At 37.0% G+C, this 15,189-nt stretch overlaps 1 protein-coding gene across 2 annotated transcripts in view; it reads left to right on the top strand.

Moving 5' to 3' along the window:
• The window catches only part of b4galt2 (beta-1,4-galactosyltransferase 2), a 125,613-nt gene that overhangs the window by 11,498 nt on the left and 98,926 nt on the right, over window positions 1-15,189 (top strand). For both annotated transcript variants that reach the window (XM_088598100.1, XM_088598099.1), the window contains one exon: window positions 12,453-12,843. In XM_088598100.1, the coding sequence (XP_088454226.1) occupies window positions 12,495-12,843 (349 nt within the window). In that variant the 5' untranslated portion in view covers window positions 12,453-12,494. The remainder of the gene's footprint in view (window positions 1-12,452; window positions 12,844-15,189) is intronic.

Raw genomic sequence — 15,189 nt, 5'->3', positions numbered from 1 at the left:
GCTTTACAGTTTTGAAACAAGACATTTTGTAGTATATTTGGCAGATTTGCAAAAACATATTTCTTGAAAGCCCTGGCTCCTTCTTCATAGATGCAAATTTCTCCCATGTATGTCAATTTTTCAATGTATTCTCTGATAAGGAAAAAAAAACAGGTGTGTAGTACTCCATCATAGTTGTCAAAGCCATTTCTGTAATCAGTTGCTCTTGATTTACAAGGTCACCCCAAATAACATAATAAAAAAAATTGTATGAACAGCAGGAACAAAATTAGAAACAAGATACAAACATCAGGAAACATTAGCACTAGCTAAAATGATAAATCTGTCGAGGAAAGTATTCACTTTATTTTTCAGAAAAAGTGCCAGATTTGTGTGCTTTGATTTTTGTGAGACTTGAATGTTGGTAGTTCAGCATGTTATTAAGGATTCTGCACTTGGATTGCACAAAGCAGAAACTAACAGTCTACATTTCTGCTGTACTGTATCATACTCAAAAGTAATTACCAACTGGAACAAGGCTTGAGGGTCGAAAGTAATGTCCCGTGTTTTAAAACATTAATTCTGATAGAAATCCAATGACAATTTTGCTTTAACTTTCTCACTTCCTGTCGTGGAATTCTAGGTCTTTCACTTTTCTTCGGTCCATTTTGATTAAGAAAAAAGTGAGACATTACTTCCTGGGTGACCCTCATGTGTAAAGAGAACGGCGATGCATGTTAAGTAAAAATTACTTTGTTGGGCCCTGTTGCATGGTGTATCGGTAAAACCGTCAATTAAAATATAGCCGTGGGTGCCCTGCAAGACTATCTGGTAGAACCCTCTCTGCTTTTACTACTTGTATGGTGGTAGTCTTGGTTATGATTTCATATAAAAGAGCAAATTAAAATGTCTTGGATTTGAGCAGTAACGACAGATATTGTTGGATGGAGCTGAAAAGAATCAGCTGAGCATAGAGTGTAGGCTCTTTGCTGTTGAAATGAACCCGCACTGCTCATTGTTGAAACATGAGTACAGTAGTGTTGAGTGTGTGGTTGTAGAGCTGTGAAAGGCAAGGGCAAAAATGTAGTGTAATTGTTTTTCCATTGTGTTGAGTGTCTTCTTACAGTAAAACTTCACATTTTAAAGGGCATTAAATGTCTTCACATCATCATTAAGTGGTTATTCCTAATTACAGTTAATTTCTCATACTCCTTAAGATTATATTGTTATACTAATTAACTGAATTCCACAAAAAGGATCCTGCCACTTACCAGGCTAGGCAAGTGATACATCACTAGGCAAGTGATACTCTTAATGCATTTTTTGTAGAAGAACTGCTAGTTCTTTTTTCCCCATGTTATCAGACTTTAGTTAATGTGTTTTAGATTAGAGTTGGCAGTGGTTATGGTCTGTAGCCCTGGAGATGGTCATGGAAAGGCTGTCTCCTGTGCTTGAGAGTTGAGACTGTGGGATTCTACTGAGGGTCGCAGAATTGCTTATCTTCCATAATTCCTAATCACGCAGCATGAACAAAGACGCAAAGGGAAAAGTACAAATAAAATCCCAAACAAAATAATCTGGAAAGATTTTTGAAAACCTAGCTCATCATCACAAATACTCTTATTCAGTACTCGCGAGTGTATTTGAAAAGATTCTTGAATACTGGTGGAGAGGTGAAACTGAAACCCTATTGCTTGTCATGAGTATGACTGAACGTCATCCCAAATCTAATCTAAGTACACCCGTAGAGATGTTACTCTCATGTTACTCTTCACAGGCTAACTCAGGTTGCAAATTTTGTGCAAAAAACAGTAAGACAGTAAGTTAAATCAATAAATGGATCAATTATTTATTTAAGAGCCCAACTGAACACCTGTGAATATTGCAGCCTTTAAAACTAGAGTTCAAATTCAAAAGATCAATTTTTAAACCTGCCAAAAGGAGACATTTTGTGCGTACTGCAGTATATCTGGATTGACATGGTTGTAAGGCACACTGTGTAATAGAATACATATAAAATAAAAAATCCAAAATAGTAGGAATAAATTCAGTACACCAACAGTATAAAGACTGTATGGGTTTATCATTTATTTTAGTGAACACACTGTGTTAATTAAGCATTCAAAACATTTGTCGTTTTCTTTTCTTCGTCTACAGTTTTTTCATTATTCCATGAGGTCTTTGTCTCAGTCTTCGGGCTTCTTCTGCTATCTACTGTATAAAGCCCCATCTTTCAAATGAACATAGCTTGCTGCGTCACAGTTACTGCCCAAGTGCCAGAATCCGAATAAACATAGTCCAAAAGACAAAGCGGTCAATGGGAACAATGTAAGGGTCCTGGGAGTGACGGAGTCAACTGATGGACGTAAACCTCAGCTGTTGCATTTCATTATTATTTCTGTCCCCCCGGAAGTGGTAAACAAAATACTGCCTAACGCGAGGGTGAATTTTGCGATTTGCTTTTGTTAATTCCTTTATCTTCAGGGATCTTAATCTTTGGTGGTTCGCAATCCTGACAAATCCCATTTTAAATGGGGTCTGTCCTGGCTCAGATCCCTGGTCAAGGGTCTCAGCATTTACTGGAGGACTCAGCATTTAGGATTGTAATGGGATCTTAAATACAATCACATTTTTTCTTATAGAATTGTCACTTAGATGGTGTTCCCATATAGGATAATAACCAGGATTCTACAAAGTGCAGGAATAAATGAGGTCATAATTGCTTAATCCTTCCTGTGTATTTACTGTACAGCCAGATACAACGGGAGATGACACTGTATTAGTAGCACGGAGCACCTCTTACACTGAAACAGGGATTTCTCTCTGCTCTGGAGCCTGCAATACCAAGACCTGGCTAGCTGGTGCATATTGTGGATTTCCTGCATCTTGTCTATTGGGTTGATGTTTTGCAAAGCAAAGTCTGATTGGGACTCTCCAGTTGTTGTTTTTTTTTAAGTTCTTGGATTTTCTGATGCTGATAAAGATTTCCCTTTATGCGACGGGCACATTTTTGCTGGTAACTGGGATTTCCTTGGCTAGCAGCTTGCTCATAAAATAAATTAAAAAAAATATCCCATTGCAATTCCGGCGTCGACATCAAAGCTAATAATAGACAGTTAAATGAACAGCTGCCTGTTCTGGCACCAGACAGCGAGGGAGAGCCCTGCCATCGTTTGTGACCTGTTACAGTGGATGGAACGCACCACTGCCTTTGATGTCTAGGGCACAAGGCAGGGCTGAGTGGGGAAAAGGTCTAGCTTTTTTTTTCTTTTTTTCTTTTTGAAGGTGTGGTATACCATTAAGTGATCAGGGAGCAGAACCTATAATGAAACTTTGTCTATTGCAAGATGAATTATTCAGTGTTGAAACTGCTGCTGTTCTTTGTAGAGTAAGCCCGTGGCCATAGGATCCCAGGAAGGAATGCTGCCTCTCCTTTGAGGCTTTGGGTGGGGAATTTAGTGTACTTTAGAAAAGAAAATAGCATTTGATCAGCCAGTCCTAGATTGCTTGGCCTCCTTCCCTTTGAAGCAAGATGCTGCTGTTGAATACAGGCACAGCATTTAGTGTGTAATCATATTCTGCATCCCTTTCAACATTATATGAATAGAGAGCCCTATTTGGAACTGTGTGGAATGGACACCTCCAAGCCAAAAACGTGGAACAAAAATAATTGGAACGTCTTTAAATAATCTGTAATGAGCACACAGGATTTCTGTATAGTTCTGCTTACAGATTTTGTCTAATCATATGATCCTCTAAGATCTGAATCTTCGTATCATTTGAAAACTGAAAGTCTTACGGTGCTATTGTGGGAATGGCACAGAAATGTAATTCTTTTCATTATTGAGGCTTATTCCTCACTGTAGAGCAACCCGTTGTTCAATAGATGCACAGTATTGTATTCTCTCAATTCAGACCCAGATATCTGTCAATAAAAGATCATTTTTAATTACAGTAATTTATATCAAGAATGCAAAGATCACCTTTAGATGATATTAAATGTCAGATGTGTTAAATTAGTGATGAACTTGTTGAAATATTTCTAATGTCATATTATAATTGCCAGATAATTGTAATTATCTGAGAGCAGCTATTGCCATCTGTAAATTTATCATTAATTTATTAACACTAGACTCATTTGTGCTTCAGAGTGAAGCATTTAAGCAGAATTAACATGTAGTTTTTTATACAGAAAATAATAAATGAATTCTCTTTTCACTTAGTAAACTGTATTGGAGTAATTTTTAACAATGATTTGCAGTGTCTCAAAATTTGCTGTCCTCTTTGCCATATGGAAACCCTGTGACAGTGTTTGCATGCAATGCAAAGTGTTTTGAGAAATCTAGTGTGAGCTGCTGAATTACAAATTAATTACTATTCTGCAGGATTGCGACTTAATGCCAGTCTGAAAATGGTGCAGTCATATAATGGCTGTGAAACCCCTCTGGTAATGACTGAAGCAGTTGCCTATACAGCATGATAAGTGAAAGGGTACAGTGTATATCTGCTGTATAATTTAAGATTATGTTTTATACTGTTCTGAATGCAGTGTTGTTTTCTCTCAGCTTTCATTTTAGAGGATCAAAACACACCTAGGCTCAGTGATTTAGTATTTAAGTATTATAGGATTTATTTATTAGTTGAGCTTAGCAATGGATTTAATTTTGCCCTCTTAGAAAGTGAGTATGTATTCTGTTGTATTGCAGTACAGTACTTCATGTTAGGGATCTGTGGTTTTGTAAAAAGCCCCTCTCCAGTGTTTGAACATTTAAGATTATTGAGAACTGTGTAATGATCCAACTTTTTAGAGAGCTTTAACTCTTCGTCCATTCTGTGGAGAAACTGGATGAAAGCAGCACCCTGTTTGAAAATCTCCACCAGTGTGATGTCTTTCAATTATCATACACACCATGTTTATAGTCCAAGCTGCTGGAGCCTAGGACGTTTCACGTCTTTAATACAAAAAACACACCAGGTTTTATTATTTATGTAAGAATGTTAATATTGTGTGAGAAGTATATTTTGTACAAAAACATATGTGTCAGGATGTTGGGAACCCATTAAAAAAGTCAAATAACAAAAAGCAGATTATCCTCTTCAAGATCTGCTGTTCATCATTGATTGCCAAACCCATTGAATAAACTTTGCTCGTAAAATTTTAATTGTTTAATTGTTTTACTGGAATGCTGTAACACACAAAGTGGAGAAAACTGCAGAACTACAGAAGATACATTATCAGTGAGATAACATCACTACCTATTAAAGAAAGAAGCAGAATAGTTTTTGGTTTAAGGCTCATTGCCAGGGTTTTTGAGATTTCATAAACTCTGGCTTTTGCAGTAATTCATAAAGATGATGGTCTTAAAAAGAAGTGTCATTAAGCAGGGCAAAGGATCATGTATCAGTTAATTCCACACTGAAACTTGAAGAAATGCAACATTTTGGCCTTCTTGAGATTTGAGCATCAGAATGTTATTTCTTTCTGTTCAGAAGGGCATTAACCTTTACTTGTTCCATTGCAGCCAATGCGTACTGAAGTAACTCCCTACTCAAACTTCATTAAGCAGGTCGAGCTTTTTACTCTACATCAACATTAGGAAAGTAATGACATGAGCATTTGCTGTTTTTCTATCCATTATATTACAGAATGTGACACACTGTCACACAGAATGTATTGCTCCTATGAAACCACAAGGTTTCAGTAATGCCTGTATTTGGCTCAATCTAAAAACTATCTGCCTAAGTGCTCTATAACTGCATTTCTGGTTTCTTAAGAGACTTTTATGAGCAGCAGTTCCTTCACTTGAGAGTGAAGTGCCTACACACTAACAAGAGTAGTAACAGCTGACATTTTTTGCCAGTAGTTACAGTCTCACCAGGGCCAGTCATTAGGAGAAATTGTGTCATGGAGCCTGAAATCTGTGTTTGCGAGCTTGGAGTCCAATCAGAAAGCAGAACCATGACTCTGGCAGTTTTGCCAGTAGGCTTTCAACAAGTCTGCTCAAGGCAATTTCTGCAGTGATGCCATGAAAGACATTTGTCATCTGTTTGACATTTGTGACCCCAAACTGTTCAATAAAATCTGATCTTAATTCTGAAAGCCTTTGAAGTTCTTTTTCTTCCGACGAAAGCTAATACAAGTAATTTGCGATGTTTAATACAATGATTTAAATGAATGCACTGTACATAGGTTCCCTAATAGGACCTGAATCATTTACAGTACAGTATATTCTAAGGCAGGAATGGGATGGGCCATTGAGTGACAGGAATTTAATTCCTGTTATGCGCTTATTCTTCTGATGTTCACGTGCTATAAATCCTTTGAAATGCTTTCTCCCTAAAGAGATTGTGTAAAATGGAATTATTGCTGCTACTAATACATGGAACAATAATTTAATCCCCTTTAGTCAGAAATATAGTTACAGTTGATGCAATAAGCTGGACATGTTTAGGCAATATCTAAGCTCTTCAGTATTGAGCATTGCTTGTTTGAAGAAAATTGCATTTTTTTGACTCAAGATGTCCAGATGAATACAGTTTAGTTCAGGGGATCCCAACTCACTGCTTGGAGGCCAGTATCTAGCAGGTTTGCCGTGCCTTTTTAAGTTATAAACAGCTCTTCACCTGGGAGAAGTGTTAAATTGATCCTGATAAGGTTTAACTGGACCAATTTTTTCCTTCTCCACAGCCTGGAGATGCTAAGGGTTTAAAGAGATGTACAAAACCTGTCTGTTGGATCCTGCTGACTGGAGCTGGAAGCCTTGGTTTAGTTTGTGTTTGTTGAAGTATTCGTATGTTAAGTAGTGTGAGTAAAAAAAAGTATACTGAGTAAAGCCATATACTTCCAAAGTATATGGAAGTCATCTGAATCACCAAATGAATCAATGTGCCTAGAAGAATTGTCCTCCTATGTTCTTATGTGTATTTAAATCAGGTTGAGGACCAATGTTGGAGCCAAAAGTGTCTTTATTACTTGGTATAATTACTTTTTTACAATTATTTTCTATATTCTGTTCTGTTTTTGAATAAGGCCTATTGAGCTTTCTTTATAACCCTTTTACTACTTTATACATGCCTACATAACATGTTTCTAACAAATATCATTTTAGTATTATTATTATGATGTTACTACTGGAAAAGCATAGCTGGGGGTTGAGGAGGAGAGAGGGTGGGATCGAAGGGATTCATTTTGTTAGTGTATTTTTGTATTTCAGTATCTCTTTGAAACTATCACTGTGAAAACTATTTAATAATTGTAAGATATTAATTTAAAAAGAAGATTGAGTAAAGAAAGTCCAATGTGCAATTTGAATTGAGTGTAGAGTGTAAGTATACATTTTAATTGTGATGTATCATTGCTTTAAATATTTTGGGTGCAGTAAATATTTGAGAAATTTAATTTGTATGCTTTCTGTGAAGATATCTTTGTCAGTAGCCATAACCCAGACTCTTTTCCATGTTCAGTAGTCTTACTTTAATACTTCATATATTTTCAAATGATTAATTTTGTTTTTATCATGCTGAAAATCTATGCAAAAAGTATTTTTTCAGAAATTCTTTATTAATTGCTGTAGTCTCTGGGCTCTGATCGAAGACAAATAAAAATAAGAATTTAGTATGTAATTTAAAGTCTCCTAGTATTCAAATAAGCTGAATACATACAGTACGGTGTTTTGGGCATCAGTTCTAGCTCATTTTAAAGCAGAAGGGTCTTTATCCTGCTGTAAAAAATAGTGATGACAAGCTTACAGTATCTTATGCATGGCGTACGATGTATGAGTTTTCCACAGGCTGATTGAAATTTTTCTCATGCAGAGCCAGAGTAGGATTAAAATTTGAACATACAGTACATGCTGTATGCATTTTTCCCATTTTTGTTGAATATATTTCCATATAAATACAAAATGCATGGAAGATTTAAGCCTTTTTTCATTATTATTCAGGCAGTACAGATTCATTTAACTACTAACTGAGCTTTTTCGAAACTGTAGGATATGTGTTATAGGACTAATTATTAATATTGATTAAAGATTTTTCTCATCAGAGAACAATCCCACAGTTCAACACGATGCTTGAGAAATTGTCCTGAAGAGTTGGCTTACATTACTAACAATGCACAGTGGAGCTGAACCTGTTACTTCACACCATATTCACTCAATTTGTTATCTCTCATATCGGTCATGTTCCACTGAAATGCCAAAGAAAATCAATATTTATCCTCATGTCATCTCTGATGGATGGAAAAAGATCTGCATTCAACTTTATTGTTACCATTTGGTATGGAGGTCATTATTGGTGTGGTTAGTTGCAGCAGATTTAAAAAGAAATTGCCAGGTGCTCTGTCCCCCTGAAACTCACAACTGGCAGCCCACTGCCAGGTGTGAGCCTGGCCAGTACCTGGATGAGAGACCTCCTGGGAAAAACTAATGCTGCTGCTGGAAGAGCTGTTAGTGGGGCCAGTAGGGGGGTGCTCACCCTGCGGTCTGTGTTATGTTATGTTAAAATATTTACATTTTGCAAATAAACAGCTTTAAGGGAAAAATGTGTGCGTTGATATAATTAATGTTGTCTAAAAAGAGAGATCCTGTTAATCTTTTATTGTTTTTGCATTGATGGCAAATTCAGACCTGCTCTATTAAAACGTTGTCCATTTTTATTGATGACATTTTCTTTTGTGATAAATATTTCTCATTGACCGGTGACATTTTCCCCCCAAAAAAATATTGACCGATGACATTTGCTAGTGCCCCTAATAAAAAAACTCTTGATGGGAATCTGTAATATTGCAAAGTTCCACAAACTTCATAGGTGATAAGATCACTGAAAAAATAGAGAAAAATCCCTGCAACCATCCTTATGATCAGACTCGGCAGCGCAGCAGGAACTGCAGGAACAAAGAAGACATTTCTTCTTCCTTAAGCTTACTTTGAGAGAAGTTTTGCATGCAGTATGCCCCAAGCTGCTTGGGTTTTTACTGTTCTTAGCACTAGAGCTTTAATGTACAAAAGAAGCTTTGAAACTGCAGCTTTTTCAGTCTCCCTTAGTTTTTTTTTTACAATATCATCCTGCAGAAAACAGCTATGAAAACTGCTGGAAGTATTTAGCCTAGAATGTTGCTTTTATTCTAATTGGAAATATTTTCTTCCTTGTGGATTTGAAGAGGTTCCTGATGCAGTAAAACTGGTCTCGAACATCTAAAATCTATCTTATTTTCCTAGCAGCTATGGCTAATGAATCTACTCTTATGTTTATTTTAACATTCTTGAACAACATTATGTAGGAATACGACTGCACCTGCACCAGAGTGTTGCCATAGTGACATTATTGTCTGTTGAGGTGGTAAGGGAGCTGGTTAAAGTTACTGTTCTTTATGCGTTTGGAGACAGACAACCAAGTAAAGAGAAGAGTATAAGGAATACTCCTATATAGTGAAGAAGATGACATGCTCACATCATGGAGCCATGCCTTTGCTCTTTATAATACCTCATTAATTACCTCAGAATTAATGTGGACGTGCACACATGGGATACTGTACATTGAAGAAGTGCATAACTCATTCCTTCATTTTTTAAAAGAACAATGATCTAGAAAGTAGACCACATTTAGAATTATACTAATTGCACGGACAAATAAAATACTATATTACTAATTTCGGCACTGTTCTTATTACACATCCACAGACTTTCCCAATGTAATCATTCGATCATGGTAAGCATCGTGACTGATTTGAATATTCAAAAGCTATTATTTTATTCATTTAATGTCCATCCAAAAGGCTGGAATTTTGGCTTTGGCATCACCATACTGTACAAAACTACATAAAACAAAGAAATAGCATAAAATAAATACACGGTGAAAATAAACAATAGTCCAATACAATAGGCAATAGTTTGCTGCTTTTAATATACAGTACCTTGTATACATTTTTCTTGGCCATAGGCATTCTGTAATGCTTCCCTGAAGGTAGCAGTTTAAAATGAAGAGGGTAGGAGGGATCATCAATGATAAGCTGAGCATTTCTTTTGAAATGCACTATGATATAGCTCTTTAAGCTGTTTCTGTGCTCGGCTCAATATTTTAATAGCACTATTAACGCTGCTGTAAATATTAATTAAATCATATCCTTTATTAATTATTTTATTAATAGTTTTCAGCCCCCTTTATTCGAAACCAGGTGGATGCATCAGCAGTGGGTAGTTGCAGACACACCCTGCCTGTTGACTCCTCTTTTCAGAGGGCTGTGCTCCTGCAGCTACAATTGTGTTATTTGCTCTTTTCTATATTGGAAATCCAATAAAAATTTAAATCACTTACAATGAAGTGTTGAAAGAGAACCATGTCTATATTCACAGACAAAAGGGGCCTGTAATAATGTCCCAGAGTAGCTTCTGTCAAGGATCAGAAATGCAATTTTCTAGCAATTGATGTGAAAGCACATATAGCTAGGAACCACAAATTAGGCAAGATGGACGAGCATTTTCTGAAAAGGCTGTAGAGTTGGTCCTAAAATGGTTTTTTGATTTAGCTGTATATACAGTATGGAGGAAGGCTAGGCATGTTAATGGAGATCACAGAGCAGGGACACAGCTACTGTATGTTTTATGTAGTATGAAATTCAGTTCTTAGTATAAAACCAGAATCCAGTGTGATAGGTGAATTTACAACTATATAATTGTTGTATATACAGTACATTCTGTTCTGACATACTGACTTGACAATTTTCAGATTCAAGCAGTGGGTCTAGAAGACTGTAAAAGCAGGAAAACAAAACGTGACTTCATAAGATCAGCTTTAGAAAGATCTGAAATGGGAGTTGTTACTGTATGTACAGTACATGATCTGAGCAGGAGTTTGTGAGCTGGGAGCTTGTGAGCTATTTTTGGCATCACAGTTTAAAAATCTACACAGCATGATGTACAGTATAATCCCTAGATATTGTCTAGGACCAACCACAGATTTCCTGGTTTGTGTTCTGTTTACTCTTATTATTGTGTGTTTTTATGTTATCACAAATAAAATACTTCTATTTCAGCAGTAAATCTGTGACTATACCTAAAAGTGCATTGCAGCCAAAGCCATAAAAAAGATCCAACATCTCAGCAGCAGACTCTTCTGTATGAATGTCATGAAACTTTTTTCAGTATTGGCTAGTGTAAACAAACTTGACTTAAAATGCAATTGAAATTGGTTAAATCACTACAGAGAGTAATGTTTCAGACTGTTCCACCTCTATGCATGTGCTTAAGGGTGAGGGACTTTGGCACTCTGCTGGAATATCAGTCCTAAGAGGTCGAACACCTTGTTGCCCGATGTCAGCTCTCAGAATCTAAGAACCCCAGTTTTCAAAACAGCACCCCAGTATGGTCACCATGCTGTAGGAGATGCCATGAGATGTTGAATTGAGGTCCTGACTGCTTGGCCATTAGAGATCTCAAGGCACTATTCATAAGTTCAGAATCCTGAATTACAGTCAGTGTCCTGACTGTAATTAGCCAACCTGTACACTACATTTCTCTCTAAATGATCATTTGTGAAAGAAATTTCTCCCTTGTCCACCTGGTTTTCTCTGCAACGGGTCTGCTGGCACACAACGGCTGCCAAGAACGTAAGACTGGTTACAAATGAGAGAAGGCCGTCTAGCCTCTCTTGCCTGTTTGGTAGTGAGTAGTTGGTGTTTCTTGACGGAAGCCAGCATATCGACTTTATCCTCTGGTTCGTGTTTGACTGTTCATTCGGAAGAAATCCACAGGATTTGCCTGTCAGTGCCTTTGAGGACTTTAAAGGCTTTTATCAAGTCCCCCTCACAAAGAATTGCCTAGGTGGATGTTGAACTTTCCGGGTGGATGAAATGGACCTCCTCTTATACATCTGATGTGCTTTGACATACAGTAAAAAGATGAGAGCAAGAAGATGAGATGAGAGCAACTATTATTTTTGTTGTTGAGTGACCTGACAAACGTGGCGATTTCATTATTTTAACAGTTGTTTTGCACCTTTGTATACTTTAAGACATTCATTCTTCTAATTGTATTAATATTGTTATTACGATGTCTTCAAATTAACCATAACTGTCTGAAGAAATGTTTACAAGACATTTGTGTGAAAATCTGTCCTAAAGCTTAGAAGAGGAGAGACTCTTTATGATAATGTGCCTTAGTTCCAGTTTTACTCAATTCTGTGCTGTTCTCAAACCTATTTTTGTTTGCAACAGTTGCAGCTATTTTGTACATCTCCATTTCTTACTATACTCTATAAAATTTCGCATATCAGCATTCATACTGCATTACGTAATTATAGTACAGAGATTTGCAAACGCAGAATGTATTACATCTATAACAAATCTAGCAATAATTAAATGGCATTATTTGGTTTGGTTTGTTATGTACTCGCAAAACCGAAATGAAAACTACTTTAAGTAAAATATATAATTTTATGGAAAAACAACCTCCAAACCTGCCTCATTCATTGCCTAGGTGACGGCCCGTCCCTAAGAAGCAGCAAGGAGAAAGGAGCAGATGCCCGATACCGTGCCCTGGATTTGCCTAGAAATGACCAGACTGATGTTGGGCAGGACGCTGGAAAGGATCTGCAAGGCCGTCCTGCTGCTCTGTCTCGTGCACTTCCTCATCATGATGATCCTGTACTTCGACGTTTACAGCCAGCGATTTGACATCTTCAGCCGTTTCAACGGGCGAAACTTTTCCAGGACGCATCACTACTACTACAACCTCTCTCGGCCCAATGGCACATTTGCCAGTTACCTGGCCACAGGAGACCACTTCTTGCCCAGCGCCAGGCCAGAAACCAACATAACTCCCACTGCCAAGCCTTTACCTCCATGCCCTGAGGTGCCCCCTGGACTTGGTAAGACTTTTTTTTTACTGATCACATCACACACTAACATTGCCTTCAGTAGCATACAGCTGATGATATAGTTTCTAACAGTGGTGTTCTGCTTGACGTTTTCTGCACTTACACTTAATATACAGGCATTGCAGTTATTTCAAAAGTACTGATACATTAGTTTCATAGTAGTAAAAGAATCCAAGTAGGCAGATGGATTAGACATGTTGTTTTACATTAAAACTTGGTAACTTGTGAAGTATACAACTATCATAACAAGTGCAAAACTGCAGCACAGTGAGATGTAATTAAAAACTCTAAATGGTGGCGTTTACATTGCGGTAGTTAAATAATGGGAATTTTCCACTTGTTTAACCCTGACATTGCTAACATGAGGCACGCCTCACTTTAAGAATCCACTTCATCAGCAAAAACACACTCCCCTCTCATTATATAAAATCTCATAGCTAAGCAATTTCCATGCTGCATAATGAGGTGATAGTTATGATGAAGGCCATTTGAATAGTATTTAATATGCCTGAGAGCAGTAGCCTCATAGCAGCACAAAGCTTGTAATGAGTTTGAAGTGTGCTGCTTCTTGAAACTGGTGTGGTTGGATTTTACTGTCTGCAAACCATTCACTTTGTATGATTATGGGAGCTGTTCAATTGATTTTTGGGGTGCTTCATCAGCACTTCTAACTACAGTTGTTTATTGTTATTGCCTCCTTGGAACTTCTCCTGCTGAAAGAAGAGCATAGTGAGTTGTCAATAACTGATACTGTAAGCTATTTATGAACCAGGATTTGTTAGACCCAGTATGTCCTTGCTGTAACTGTTGCTGTATGAGCCTAGACCATTTTGGTTTGCTGCCCCATGTAACTCAGGGAATAAAGTAATGAATTTTACATCTAGAGTTTGTGGGTGCAATGGCATGTCCCACTGTTAACGAGGGTTCATGACGAGTCTGTGTCTTTCAAGAGGGAGGAGAGACTGTATTCTGATGAGCAGATGACCCTGTTTTTATTTCAGGAATGTGGCAATTTGGTGAGTGAGTTTGTGTTATCGTTGGAACTCCAGACAAAAATGGGGGAAAAGAAGGTTCAAAGTCTGGGCCAATAATCGAAATCCCTTCATCTAGAGTTTTTAAAATATTACAAAGTCGTCTTACTATACTTCTAAAAGTTCCAAGGTTCATGACTATGTTCTTTTTAGTGTGTGTCATGAAATCTTAGAATAAATAAGTCAATCTATATCATTAATTTTTAGCCTATTTTTTTGTGTTGCCATGTCTATGCTGTCAGGACCATGTAATTGTATTATTCACGAGTCATGAAGTTTTATTGTTTAAACCTACAGAGTTTGGGAAAAATATTTGTTGATTCTGTTGATGAAGCTGTCCTCTGAAACACAGCAATTAGGCTGTTCAATCAGCAGTGTTGAGGGAAATGACAGGTAAGCATTTTTTTGGCAGTTAATAACTTGTTTGTGGAATAAGTCCTGACAGTGAGGTCTGTCTGTGTTATGAAGCAAGGTATCAAAATTAACGGTGAGGAAAAAAAGATTTTTTCTGCATATTAAATAAAGAGCGCTACTTCTTGGAAGAAAAAATGTGACTCTTTGAAAACGTAGTTCAAGCATGAAAGCAAGAAATGCGTCTGAGAAAATAAATAAGCTGTTGGACTACTGGGCAGAGGGTAATGAGAAAAAAACAGCACACTGAGATTGTCTAATTTCTTATGCTTTATACAGTTATCCCTGTATTTTCTAGAAGGTCCCTTCTTTTAGCATCATGACAACTGTTATCCAGTTTATTCCCGAAATGACTATGCTTCTAATGAGATATTAATTAAGAACCTCTAAAAAGATCGCGAACAAGGTACTCATTCGACCATTGGTGGGAGAAGCAGGTTTGTAAAAATGGAGTGTTCTGTATAACAAATGAGGTAGATTGGCGCATGACGCACAACAATTTATTATTCACCACGGAGTTAATTGACTTGATTTTAGAAAGACACTGGCTTCTCTGCTATCACATCTTGTCTGATATAAAAAATTGTGTATGAAAAATACACAATTTTTTAGCTGCATAAAGACACTATAAAACAGTTATTGTGGTAATTTGCTGTTCTTTGTGTAGTTTTCCTACTTCTAAAATAGCGTACCATTATGGTACCATAAACAAAACTCTTTTTCTCCACAATTTGTTGAATTTCTGGACAGTGCCAAGATTCAGGTAATCCATATGGTACTTATTCCATGTGTGAGGTATTGTAGCAATACTCTTGTGAGTTTTGGCTCTACACATGAAAAGGGTGCTTGGCAACAAGGAGAGGACAGGCTGTCTGATTTTTATAGATGTGTCAAA

Source organism: Lepisosteus platostomus, chromosome 11, assembly GCF_059453375.1.
Source record: "Lepisosteus platostomus isolate fLepPlt1 chromosome 11, fLepPlt1.hap1, whole genome shotgun sequence".
Lineage (NCBI taxonomy): Eukaryota > Metazoa > Chordata > Actinopteri > Semionotiformes > Lepisosteidae > Lepisosteus > Lepisosteus platostomus.
The sequence above is the reverse complement of the archived record's forward strand: the minus strand, read 5'-3'. Positions and strand labels throughout refer to the sequence as shown.